At 41.8% G+C, this 13,724-nt stretch overlaps 1 protein-coding gene across 2 annotated transcripts in view; it reads right to left on the bottom strand.

The window, feature by feature from the left end:
- Nucleotides 1–13,724, bottom strand: part of efl1 (elongation factor like GTPase 1) — a 267,202-nt gene that overhangs the window by 45,387 nt on the left and 208,091 nt on the right. For both annotated transcript variants that reach the window (XM_060853105.1, XM_060853106.1), the window contains exons 18-19: nucleotides 3,398–4,425; nucleotides 690–874 (exon numbers count right to left, since the gene is read on the bottom strand). In XM_060853105.1, coding sequence (XP_060709088.1) covers nucleotides 690–874; nucleotides 3,398–4,425 — 1,213 coding nt within the window. The remainder of the gene's footprint in view (nucleotides 1–689; nucleotides 875–3,397; nucleotides 4,426–13,724) is intronic.

Raw genomic sequence — 13,724 nt, 5'->3', positions numbered from 1 at the left:
TCCCCTAAGATCAAAGTACAAAATCTAGGCTAACATTCCAACACAGCACTATTGGAAATGCCATCTTTTTAGGTGAGACTCTAAATCAATATCTATCCTCTCAGGTTAACAAAGAAAATTTTATGGTACAGGTATCCCCCGCTATCCAAAAGTACAGCATTCCCATGAAATCTTTCAGAAGCCGAAATGGCGTAAGGCGAAAAAGCATTAAGTTATATGGGAAAAATTTCACAGTTTTTTTGAAAAAGTGAAAATCCTTTTCAGATCTCTTTTGCTTAGCAAAACAGGTGCTAATGTAGGTCTTTCCTAAAAGCAAAGTGACGTGAAACAAACTTTCGAAAAGCAGGGGAAATCTGTACAATTTAAAGAGGAGCAGTGGAGTTCTTCTCGGAGTACAAATCAATATTCATCCCTTAAATATCATTGCTTATGAGTTCTTTACTGTATGCAGATGGTTGCCACACATCCTACATTAAAATGCAAAAATAAAGTGACATTGGCTACCGAGTTGTGACTGCCTGACATCATGAAAATTGCTGCAGTGCAAACTTAATTTTAAAAGAGCCTATTCGTGAGGATTCATTCTTCAATTCTGTGACTTTCTTTACTGTCAGATCTATTTTTTCAGAACACTCCAACTTCTGCAGAACATTAAGGACCCACACCATATGGAATTATTTGTTTTTTACCTCCCAGTGACTGAACACCAGCTGTGGGCTGGCTAGGCCACTTGTCCGCTTCCGGATTTCATCAGCGAAGCCAAAGCTCTCTGCAACTGGCAAAATGGCCTTAATGATGAACATTTCAGTCCCTTCTTTCATCTCCTCTTGCAACACCCGGCCTGTACGCTTTGAAAGGACCGCATAGACCCGACCTGTGAAAGCATATGAAAAAATTAGAACACAAATCCATGAAAAATAAAAACAAAAAACTGTGGATGCTTGAAATCTGGAACCAAAACAGAACTTTATGGAAACAGTCAACAGGTCAGAGAGGTGAACAAAGTTGACAGTTCAGGCTGATGACCTTCCATCCTTACAGAAAGGTCATTGACCTGAAATATTAACTTGATTTCTCTCTCTCACAGATACTACCTGAGTCGCTGAATAGAATTTGATCTACAGTAAGTAGCAGCCATTATAGAAATTTGTGATCTACAATGAAGAATAAATACATGAGACTCGAGTATATCTGTTGTGTCCTTTTCAGGTTAAGACTTTTGAATCAGGTTCTCAATCTACTGAACAAATAACAAATGCTACTTACAGTCATGAAACACAATCGTATGAGACAGAAATGGTTCTGTCAATGTGCTCGTCCTCATGTAACTTCATAATTTTGCTCCTCCCTAACTCAGTAACTTCCTCCAACCCATCGTGGGTGGCACAGTGGTTAGCACTGTTGCCTCACAGCGCCAGAGACCCAGGTTCAATTCCCGCCTCAGGCAACTGTCTGTGTGGAGTTTGCATATTCTCCCTGTGTCTGCGTGGATTTCCTCCGGGTGCTGCGGTTTCCTCCCACAGTCCAAAAATGTGTAGATTAGGTGAATTGGCCATGCTAAATTGCCCATAGTATTAGGCCAAGGGATAAATGTAAGGGAATGGGTCTGGGTGGATAGCTCTTCAGAGGGTTGGTGTGGACTTGTTGGGCCAAAGGGCCTGTTTCCACACTGTAAGTAATCTAATCTAATCTAATCTTCAGCTACATTTAACTTGCAGTTAACCAGACTTAATGGCATAAATGCATTGTTAACTTGTGACCAAATGAATGTTCTGAGATCAGCAGAGCTGATTTCAACTCTTGTCCTTTCTCACCCATTAAACCTCCTCTGATGTTATTCATACTCTGATATATGGAAGGATAGGAGGACAAGGCATTCGAATCCGTTCTCATTAGATGGTGTTAACACTCATGCTTGTAAACTACCACCTCATTGCCTTTTCACTGTTCATTTCTAAAATTTATGGAAGCTATTATTGACTTTCAAGTTATCCATTACTTCGAAAGTTCCGAACTAAACTGCAAATGGCATGGTAACTTCACTGATCTTACTACTGTATGTTTGAATTAATAACCCACATCATAATCCAGAACAATACAAGAGACGTCAGTGCAATTAAAAATTTAGAATGAATCAATCACATAGTGTATATTAAAATCTTGCATGTATATGGCATCTTTAACATAATAAATTGATGTAATATGCATCATAAAAGCATATTTAACCAATAATCACACTGAACCAAAAAAAAAGAGACATTAGAATAGGTGACTAAATACTTGGTGAAAGTGTCTGATGAAAGAGGGGTGGAGAACTGAAGTAGTTTGGGAAGGAAATTCCAGACTGAAGGCACAGTTACTGATAATGGACCAAAGCTGGTTGGAGAAGCTAGAATTAGAGGAACACAGAGAAATTGGAGGATTGTAGTGGTGGAAGGCAAGATCACAATGGGTTTTGAACAATAAGAATCCAAGATGTGAAGCTCTGGTAAACGAAAGGAGGAAAGCCAAATGAGCAATGGAATAATCAGGTCTGGAAGCAGCAAAAACAAGGGTGAGGCTTTCATCAACAGATGGGTTGAGGCAGGGTCAGAAGAAAAATAATTCTATAAATTGAGCATCTCGGTTGCATAATGAATGTAAATTTAGAAATACTTCAATTTCTGCATTATTGGTTCACAGCACAGCTTGTATTTCTAATTCAAATTAAATCAGTGAAGGACTATTTCAACAGACATTTCATATCCACTATGCCCCTGTCAATTGAAGTGTCAATTTAACTTCTTAAATGGAGCAACATTTGTATAGTTGTTGTATGGTTTGTTTTCCAGGTTAGAATATTTGCAGCACAAAGTCCAGAGGCATAGTGGTACAGCAGGAGGCCATTCAGGCCATCATGTCCACATCAGCCTTCTGTACGGCAAACCAGTTGATCCCATTGTTTTGCTTTAGCTCCATAGTTACAAATTGACTTCCTTTAAATGTCCATCCAATTTCCTTTTGAAATCAATGACTATCTCCACTTTCACCACCCTTTAGGCAGTGAGATCCAGGTTACTGCCACTTGCTACATAGAAACATTTTCCTCATCTCCCCCTTAAAATCTCTGATTTATTTCCCAGGCACTTACACAATCCTCTAATAAAAAGAGCTCTATGAACAGCCACAAAATGACAACAACCTCCACTTGTGTATCATTTTAAAACTTAATAAAATATCCTCAATATTTCAGGTTGGTATTTACAGATATACAACAAAAAAATCAGTAGATGGCAGCTATGCAGCTAAAACCTCAAACTCTTGGCAAGGTTACACATACACTATTTTCATCAGTCAACAAGTTTTCCTCAAAAAGTGCACAATTTAAAATAAAGATAATTGTTTCTTGCAATCTTACCTAATACTTCTGCAGTTGCTATTATCTCACACGTGTACATTGCTGCCATGAGCCGTTGAGGTCGTGCCTGGAATGCAAAACGACAAGCTTCTTTCATTGTGGCGATGAGCTGGCCTGAGAAAGGACCATAGCAATCTGTAAGCTTGGCTTCCGAGTTACACAGACTATCCGCCACACTTTCTGCTGGAGTCTGACTCTCCTGAATCTGATCGCCTGGTCTTGCTGGCTTTTCCATTCTAGGCTCCAATTCAGAAAGGATATTTTCATTTGAAGTTACTTGCTCCTGCAACTCCTCAACCTTTGTTATTTGTCCCTCTGTCAAAGATTGGTTATGTGTTTGAACTAGCTGTTGCACTTTACTCATGTCCCACTTTTCTAAAGTGAAGCAAACACCCATCAGAGGCTCTTCACACACAGGACCTGACAGAGTCGCCAACTGAAATCCACTGATTATACTATTGTCAAAATCCTTGTATGTCCCCAAGTCCTTCCTGGTTTTATCAAGACACTGCCACATGGATGGCCTATGATAACTTTCCAATCTATTTAGTAAAATATTAGGGCCACAACGGCGTGGTCCAAATGATGAAATTTGGTCAACTGCATTTCTCCATTTTCGACCAACAAAATTCTCTTCCAGCTTTTGTTTGAACTTTTGGATGGCCTCAAGTGTTGTCGGATTGATCTCCTGTGTATCTCTGCCTTCTTTTACTGACAGATTGAACTGCTCTATTGTACGAATCAGATCACTGCTTTCTTCCAGCAACTGTGTCACTGCTTCAGGAAGTGGCATGGCTCTCACACTGAGAATGGACAACTTGTTAGGTGTGTTCAAGGTCACAAGGCCATCGGAATCCACAATGACACCTTCAGGATATTTATTCTGATCCTCCTTCTTTTGGTGAATAACAGCAATCTTTTGTTGTGTTCCTATGTCTTCATTTACCATGTCCACCTTTGGTGGGCGAATGATAGTCTCCCTAAATGGAACGATTGGTGCTGATGAACTGATTTCAACTTTCGCAAACCTGCAACAAGAAAAATATGCTCATATGATGCAATGAAGAATCAATTGAAAGTTGCTTTTGGCAAAGCACCACAAAAGAGGTTTTTCTACTAGAAAGAAGTTTTAGGAACTCGTGGTAATAATTGAACTACATCAGGAATTACATTGGCTCTGTTCCTCTTTGTTAATAATCTGCATGCAATCTGAAAATCTGCAGATATTATTAAGATCAATGTGATTGTTAAGACTGTATACAATGCTTGACTGCTTTAAATAGACCTTGACATGTTGAGAGATTTAATGTGCGATGTTTAATTTGAAAAACTGCAACCCTACATATATTTGGATAGATAGGACTTCCATGGTGAACAATAGGGTTTTAAGGAGTGTAGTGGAACAGAGAGATCTTGGAGTTCAGGTGCACGGTTCTCTGAAAGTGGAGTCACGGGGCAGTGAAGGTGGCTTTTGGCACATTGGCCTTCATCAGTCAGGGCACTGTGTATAGAAGTTGGGAAGTTATGTTGCAGTTGTACAGGATATTGGTGACATTGCACTTGAAGTATTGTGTTCAGTTTTGGTCACCTTGCTATAGGAAAGATTTTATTAAACTGGAAAGTGTGCAGAAGAAATTTACAGGGATGTTGCCAGGATTCAACAATCTGAGTTAGGAGGAGAGGTTGGACAAACTAAGACTTTTTTTCCTTTAGAGCATAGGAGACTGAGGGGGGGAAATCTTGTATAAGATCATGAGAGGCATGGATAGGGTGAGTGCACTCAGTCTTTTTCCCAGGGTTGGGGAATCAATGACTAGAGGGCATTAGTTTAAAGCAGAAGTGGATACTGCAGATGCTGGAGATTACAGTCAAGACTAGAGTAGTGCTGGAAAAGCCCAGCAGGTCAGGCAGCATCTGGTCAGTAGGAAAATCAACATGTGGGGCAAAAGCCTTTCAGGCTCTGTCATCAGTTTAAGGTAAGAGGGGAAAGAATAAAAGTGAACCTGACGGGCAACAGTTTTACACAGAGGGTGGCACAGATATGGAAAGGTTTAGAAAGGTATAGGTCAAGTGCAGAGCAATGGGATTAGTGTAGGTGGACATTTTGGTCAGCGTGGACCAGTTTGGGCCAAAGGGACTGTGTCTGTGCCGTAGGATTCTATGAAGATTCAACATAATCTTGAAAGCCAAACTCAAGAATTTGAGAGAGAATATGAAAACTTGATAAAGGTGTTCCAGCACATGGATCTGTAAAGTTCTTAAGTAATGAGGCAAAGTGTAAGCCAGAATGAATAGGGTATTGGATACGCTCATAGTGCAATTGAGTATGAGAGGAAACTTACTGTGCCGCTCTTGCAAAAACTCTTGGTCAAGCCTTAAGTTGGAATACCATGTCCAGTCACAACGTGGGTAACATTTAGCATGTGGAAAACGGGCACAGGAAAAGGCAAACTAAACTTTAATCTGGGGATTAAGGTAGTCTAAGAAAGCTAAGACTTTATACTTTACAGCAGCATTAATCTAGAGGTGTTCTTATTTAAGATTAGTACAATAGTAAAAGTGATAGATTGTCTCTGAACTGAATTTGCTCAAATTAGCTGAGGGCTAAGGAGTATCAAGAGTGTCGACTTGTGTAAGGCCAGATGTAGGTTAGATAGCACAAGGTGGTTTGTTTCCAAAGAATAGTAAACAAGTAGAACCAGCTGCTGGTTTGTGCAACAGATGCTGGTTCGCTAAACTTCCATAACATGGCAGCTGGACTTGTTTCTGGTTCAGGTGGAAATCACCTCATAAAAATATTAAGCACTTCAATGAATTCTGGACCAGGGAGAGAGGGAGGGATTATGTCTACAAAATTGCTCTGTATTTTTATCTGGCATTCTAGATCATATGGGAGTTCACGAGTGATGGAGTGAGAGTCTTTATTTTGTGTACAATTGTGGTACAACACGTCAATTGTGTTGGTCAGGCTGGTTGGACCAGAGTGCTTTTTCTAGCCTGTCATTGCATACATTTGCAAATGTACTAGAGCTTTCCACTTACTACAAAAGTAGGAGAACAAAATTAGGAAATCATAATGATTTTGACGGTCCAGTTAAGTAGAATCAGTGCCAGGAGAATTGGTTAACTGGAAGACATGGATTCAAGGCGATCGGCAAAAAGATCCAGAAACAAAACAAGGAGCTTTTCTTTAAGACATGGTGTTATTGTGATCCAGAGTGTATGGCCTGAAAATGGTGGTAGAAGCAGAGTCAGTAGTAACCTCAATCACAGAATGGGATAAATACTTAAATGTTTAAACAAAAAGGACAGCGGGAAAGAGAGGGCAAGTGGAATTACTTTGACAATTCTAACAAGTATGATGGACCAAATGGCCTGCTTCTTTGTTGTACCACTCCATAATTCTATGAGTAGTGTGGCCCAATGGTTTAACAATGAGTGCACTGAGAAATACCATGATGAACACAGGCCTGGATTTCTTATATCAAAGAACATTTACCAGTACAGTACAGGCCCTCCAGCCCTCAACGTTGTGCTAGTCTTTTATCCTAAGATCAGATTAACCTGCATATCCTTCAATGGTACTACCTTCCATATGGTTATCTTTGAGTTGCTTAAATATCCCTGACGTAGCTGACTCTACTACCACCGCTGGCAGTACATTCCACGCATCCACCACTCTCTGAATAAAGAACCTACCTCTGACATCTCCCCTAAACTTTCCTCCAATCATCTTTAAATTATGTCTTCTCATGATAGACATTTCCGCCACAGGAAAAGTCTCTGACTACCCATTCTATCTTTGCTTCTCATCATCTTCTACACCTCGATCAAGTCACCTCTCATCCTTCTTCGCTCCAATGAAACAAGCCCTAGCTCCCTCAACCTTTGTTGCCCCTCCAGTCCAGGCAGCATCCTTGTCAATGTCCTCTGCACCTTCCCTCAAGCTTCCACATCCTTCCTATAATGAGACGACCAGAAGTGAACATAATATTCCAAATGTGGTCTTACCAGGACTGTATAGAGCTGCAGCATAACTTCGTGGCTCTTCAACTCAATCCCCCTGCTGATAAAAGCCAACACCCCATACACCTTCTTAACAACCCCATCAACCTGGGTGGCAAGTTTGAGGGATCTATGGACGTGGACCCCATGATCCCTCTGTTTCTCCACACTGCCAAGAATCCTGCCTTTTACCCTATATTCTGCATTCAAATGTGACCTTCCAAAGTGAATGACTTCGCCCTTTTTCAGGTTGAACTCTAACGGCCACTTATCAGCCCAGTTCTGTATCCCGTCAATGTTTCATTGCAACCTACAACAGCCCTCCACATTATCCACAACTTCACTAGCCATCATGTCATCAACAAACATACTAACCCATCCTTCCACTTCCTCATGCAAGTCATTGATAAAAACCACAAAGAGCAGAGGTATCAGAGCCGATCCCTGCAGAACACCACTGGTCACCAAGCTTCAGGCTGAATACTTTCCATCTACTACCACCCTCTGTCTTCTATGGGCCAGTCAATTCTGAATCCAGACAGACAGGTTTCCCTGTATCTCATACTTCCTTACTTTCTGAATAAGCCTACCATGGGGCTTATCAAACACCTTGCTAAAATCCATGTACACCATATCCACTGCTCTACCTTCATCATCAGGTTTTGTCACATCCTCAAAGAATTCAATAAGGTTTGTGACTCAAAGCCCTCCGCTTCTTCCTTTCCCGCCGCACTAACCAGTACCCTTCCACTGACACCCTCCTTCGACTGACTGAACTGGTCCTCACCCTGAATAACTTCTCTTTTCAATCCTCCCACTTCCTCCAAACTAAAGGAATTGCCATGGGCACCCGCATGGGCCCCAGCTATGCCTGCCTCTTTGTAGGATATGTGGAACAGTCCATCTTCCGCAACTACACTGGCACCACCCCCCACCTTTTCCTCCGCTACATCGATGACTGTATCGGCGCTGCCTCGTGCTCCCACGAGGAGGTTGAACAGTTCATCAACTTTACTAACACCTTCCATCCCGACCTGAAATTCACCTGGACTGTCTCAGACTCCTCCCTCCCCTTCCTAGACCTTTCCATTTCTATCTCGGGCGACCGACTCAACACAGACATCTATTATAAACCGACTGACTCCCACAGCTACCTGGACTACACCTCCTCCCACCCTGCCCCCTGTAAAAACGCCATCCCATATTCCCAATTCCTTCGTCTCCGCCGCATCTGCTCCCAGGAGGACCAATTCCAACACCGCACAACCCAGATGGCCTCCTTCTTCAAGGACCGCAGATTCCCCCCAGACGTGATCGACGATGCCCTCCACCGCATCTCCTCCACTTCCCGCTCCTCCGCCCTTGAGCCCCGCTCCTCCAACCGCCACCAAGACAGAACCCCACTGGTTCTCACCTACCACCCCACCAACCTGCGCATACAACGTATTATCCGCCGCCATTTCCGCCACCTCCAAACGGACCCCACCACCAAGGATATATTTCCCTCCCCTCCCCTATCAGCGTTCCGCAAGGACCACTCCCTTCGTGACTCCCTTGTCAGATCCACACCCCCCACCAACCCAACCTCCACCCCCGGCACCTTCCCCTGCAACCGCAGGAAATGTAAAACTTGCGCCCACACCTCCACACTCACTTCCCTCCAAGGCCCCAAGGGATCCTTCCATATCCGCCACAAGTTCACCTGTACCTCCACACACATCATCTATTGCATCCGCTGCACCCGATGTGGCCTCCTCTATATTGGTGAGACAGGCCGCTTACTTGCGGAACGCTTCAGAGAACACCTCTGGGCCGCCCGAACCAACCAACCCAATCACCCCGTGGCTCAACACTTTAACTCCCCCTCCCACTCCACCGAGGACATGCAGGTCCTTGGACTCCTCCACCGGCAGAACACAACTACACGACGGCTGGAGGAGGAGCGCCTCATCTTCCGCCTGGGAACCCTCCAACCACAAGGTATGAATTCAGATTTCTCCAGCTTCCTCATTTCCCCTCCCCCCACCTTGTCTCAGTCGGTTCCCTCAACTCAGCACCGCCCTCCTAACCTGCAATCCTCTTCCTGACCTCTCCGCCCCCACCCCACTCCGGCCTATCACCCTCACCTTGACCTCCTTCCACCTATCCCACCTCCATCGCCCCTCCCCCTAGTCCCTCCTCCCTACCTTTTATCTCAGCCGGCTTGGCTCTCTCTCTCTTATTCCTGATGAAGGGCTTATGCTCGAAACGTCGAATTCTCTATTCCTGAGATGCTGCCTAACCTGCTGTGCTTTGACCAGCAACACATTTGCAGCAATAAGGTTTGTGAGGCATGACCTGCCCCTCACAAAGCCATGCTGACTATCTCAAAGAAAACTGTGATTTTCCATGTAATCATAAATCCTATCCCTCAGAATCCTCTCCAATATGCTCACCACTGACATAAGACTGACTAGTCTATAATTCCCAGGATTATCCCAACTCCCTTTCTTGAACAAGGGAATAACATTTGCCATCCTTCAATCATCTGGTACTACTCTAGTGGACAGTGAGAATGCAAAGATCATCCCCAAAGGTGCCGTAATCTCGCCCCTCATTTCCTGTAGTATCCTTGGGTATATCTCATCTAGGAGAAAGTGAGGTCTGCAGATGCTGGAGATCAGAGCTGAAAATGTGTTGCTGGAAAAGCACAGGAGGTCAGGCAGCATCCAAGGAGCAGGAGAATCGACGTTTCGGGCATGAGCCCTTCTTCAGGAGGGCTCATGCCCGAGACGTCGATTCTCCTGCTCCTTGGATGCTACCTGACCTGCTGCGCTTTTCCAGCAACACAATTTTCAGCTATATCTCATTTGCCTAGGGAATTTATCTATCCTTATGTTTTTCAAAGTTTTCAGCACAACAACTTCAAATTTTCAGATAGCTTGTGGACCTTTCCCTGCAGGAGCTAAACAAATGCAGGTGTTGTAACCACACAGATTTCTATATTGTTCCTAATACAAGAGCGTGTCATAACACCACAAGTATCAATGAAGTAGTAATTAAACCACCACAGCCCATGTGTTATCCTTGAAATTCTTTGAGTTCTATCCAAAACCCAGTGCCACTAATCATAGATTTCAGCAGTGAAGCTCCACCTTTCAAACTGCAAGTATGCTTGGCTCTGTTATTTGGCCTCACATGCACATCACCTAATTTTCTCTCAAAGCAATGGGATCCAGTTGACGTGGGGAGGAGTGGGAATGCAATCTGCTTCCCAGTACTTCAGCAGCCACTCTCAGCATTTTAAAAACATCTCACCTCATAAGAAGTGCACTTCCATCCGGACAGCTTTAGTTTCTGGCAACTTCGGTGCAAACAATGCCAGCTGAGGCTCAGCTCCCAAATCCTTCACTTCCACGGCTGAAAGAAAATTGGGTGAGGGCTGCATCTCTGGCATTAGCTGCAATCTCAGCTGACACAAACCAGACAATCCATCTCTTTCAGTTACAAACACCAGACAATAACATGGCTTTCAGCAAAAACTAGGCAAATTTGTGAACATTTAAACTGAAAGCATTGCAAAAGACTGTACAATGAAGTTAATCAGCCTCTCTAGAACACACACAAAAGGCTAGATGGGAAAAAGACAGATATTTATCTGACCCTCTTAATCTGCTTGGACATTGTGTGTCATAAAACAGTTGTTGATTAATAAGAGCAGTCAATCTCCATTGATTAATTCAGAAAGAAGTAATAAAACTGTCTGAGTGGAAAGCTTTGGAACTATAGATTCAAAATCACCTGCTACTCCTAAGTACAACACACTTACCATATGACATATCTTAAATTATTGTATCCTAATATATTTTCTAAAAATATTGAAATGGTCATTTGGAAGAATTACACTACCTACTCCCTAAAGAATTATTCCATAGGTTTACTCACTCTCTGAAATGGCGTTTCTCTACTGATTTGAAATTAGGCCCTGAAAGTGCATACAACATCCTTTAGTTTGTTGGCTCTGGACAGTGAAACAGATTGTCATGCTTTATGTTACTCAGACCCTTTCAAACATCAGTCACATCATCCCTATTTTCTGGTCATTCTTTTAAATCCAATCCATCCAGCCTCTTTAATTAATCTGGTAACTCTCAGCTATACCTTTCAATAGCTACAATATCCTTTCCCGTGCTGTGGCAACTAGAACTGCATACAAGATTCCAAGTGTGTTTGCACCAATGATTTATATAGCAATGAGATTACATCACCGCTTTTCCATGTGACATTCTAAATACATCCCAAAATCACACCCAATGTGTATTGCTATGAGAGTTTCTATTTATTGGCAATCAAGTTCTTTACATCCCTCTCACTTTCCATTCACGTTATTTTTTTTTCCATTTAAAACAATACCTGACTTCCTTGCTAGCAGTTAGCTAGTCCTTTGAGGCTAAAACTATGAACTACAGTTCAATCATTATTCATGATCATCTCCAGTAGACAGCTATTTTGCTTCATAAGCTCAGTTCATTTCCAGCTGCTTTCTGTTCTCCAGTAGTGTCAGATTAAGTTGAATTTCGTAAATTTTATTGGCTTCATAAACAATTGTAATAGGTAGGTTTAAATGGCTAGAAATAATGCACCAGCAATTTACAGTCCTCCCTGGAGAATTTAAGGATCACTTTACTTTGTTGTGTTGCTTTGGTGGCAATGCATTTTTATGTCCTCCATTTACAATAAATGAGGCAATGCTGCTGCTTCATGTGGAGCAGTGCAGATATGCCCAATGCTCCTCCAGAAACAACAATAGCCAATATAAAGATTGCCACAAGCAGTCTTGGCAACCTGCTCTCTCGTGTGTGTGAACAGACTTTCCTTTGGCGTGAAGATCAAAATTTGCAGAATTGTAATACACAGGACAGTGAGTCACTGCTGTGCTGTAGAGTCTGCAATGGCAATGTGTGGTGGGAAAAGATTTGGCAACACCGAGAACTGTACATCAACAAAGGGTAGTTCATTTCCTATAGCGTTTTCCACTCTCAGGAGACTTCCTAACCCATGGCTATTGCCTACACATGCTGAAGCTCTCTGGGCTTGGCAATTGAGGTGAATCCTTTCAGGAAGAGGGTGTGCGCTCTATTTTGGACAAACAAAAATTCTAGCTTGTCTTGATCACTGATAGGCACCTGTCAGCATTAAGTTGACTAATGATTGGCCATAGACACTTGGCTGCTATAGACTCCCAAATGTGTAGGTGAAGCAATGTGGATCTCTTAAATTCAGATACACGATGCTCATTAAATAATATGAAATATTGGTCTTGCATAATTTAAGGAAATGTATACTGTCAGGAATAAGTTAATTTGTACATTGAAATAATATTACCTTCAAGCATTTACATTTTAAAGGAGGTGCTACTAAAAGCATTAAAGCAAAATCATAAGACAAGCTTGCTTTATTTTAAACAGAGGCAGTGATGAACAATAGCTAGCTTAGACAGCAAACCTAATTAAAAGACAATCCAGGCAGGCAGTTTTAATTAATAACAAGTTATCACAGTCTTTGAACAAGCAGTGAAGCTTTCTTGATTCAGTCAAATCCTGAATGATTAAAGACCTGCCTGAGAAAGTCAAGGAGTGTAACAAATTAAGGAGTTACATATGTGTGTGTTGCTGGTTGGGGCAATAAAAACAATACTGAATGATAACCAGTTACTTAGTGATTTAATTGTATATTCAAATTGCTATTTATATGTGTTAGAAAAGAGAATAAAGATTGGGTGGTGGATTGGATACTTTTGAAGGTCTGGCCCACTGAATACACAGATTCAAAATTCAGATATGCTTTAACTAAGTGTTATGAAATATATGCTTGATTATTGTCATTCAATTATTATTGGATATCAATAATTGTGAATATCAGACAATCAATGCTGTGAATCGTATTACTCTCAGTTATAACCTGTTAAATAAAAACACCCACCCCCAAGTAATGTAATGGGTCATGTGGTCAACAGCATGGGAGTATGTTAATAATTAGATCCAACAGTTTGGGACATAACTTATGATATATGAATGAAACTATGTGCTGTTAGGAGACACAAACACAATAGAAAATGGCAGACATAAAGCGAATGAAGATGATACAATGTAAAATTGAACAAAACGAATAACAAATTAATGTAAACATACTTGGGAATTGTACAGATAAGTAACAAGTGAAATTCAATTGCACATAACACAAAGTACTTCAGATGGAAATAAACTATGGTAAGAAATTATTGCTTAAATTAAAAGAGAACGATGAGCTTGGAAATTGAGAAGAATCTGGTAGTCCTGATTGA

Source organism: Hemiscyllium ocellatum, chromosome 39, assembly GCF_020745735.1.
Source record: "Hemiscyllium ocellatum isolate sHemOce1 chromosome 39, sHemOce1.pat.X.cur, whole genome shotgun sequence".
Lineage (NCBI taxonomy): Eukaryota > Metazoa > Chordata > Chondrichthyes > Orectolobiformes > Hemiscylliidae > Hemiscyllium > Hemiscyllium ocellatum.
Note: the sequence above shows the minus strand (reverse complement) of the source record. Positions and strands in the feature narration are given on the sequence as shown.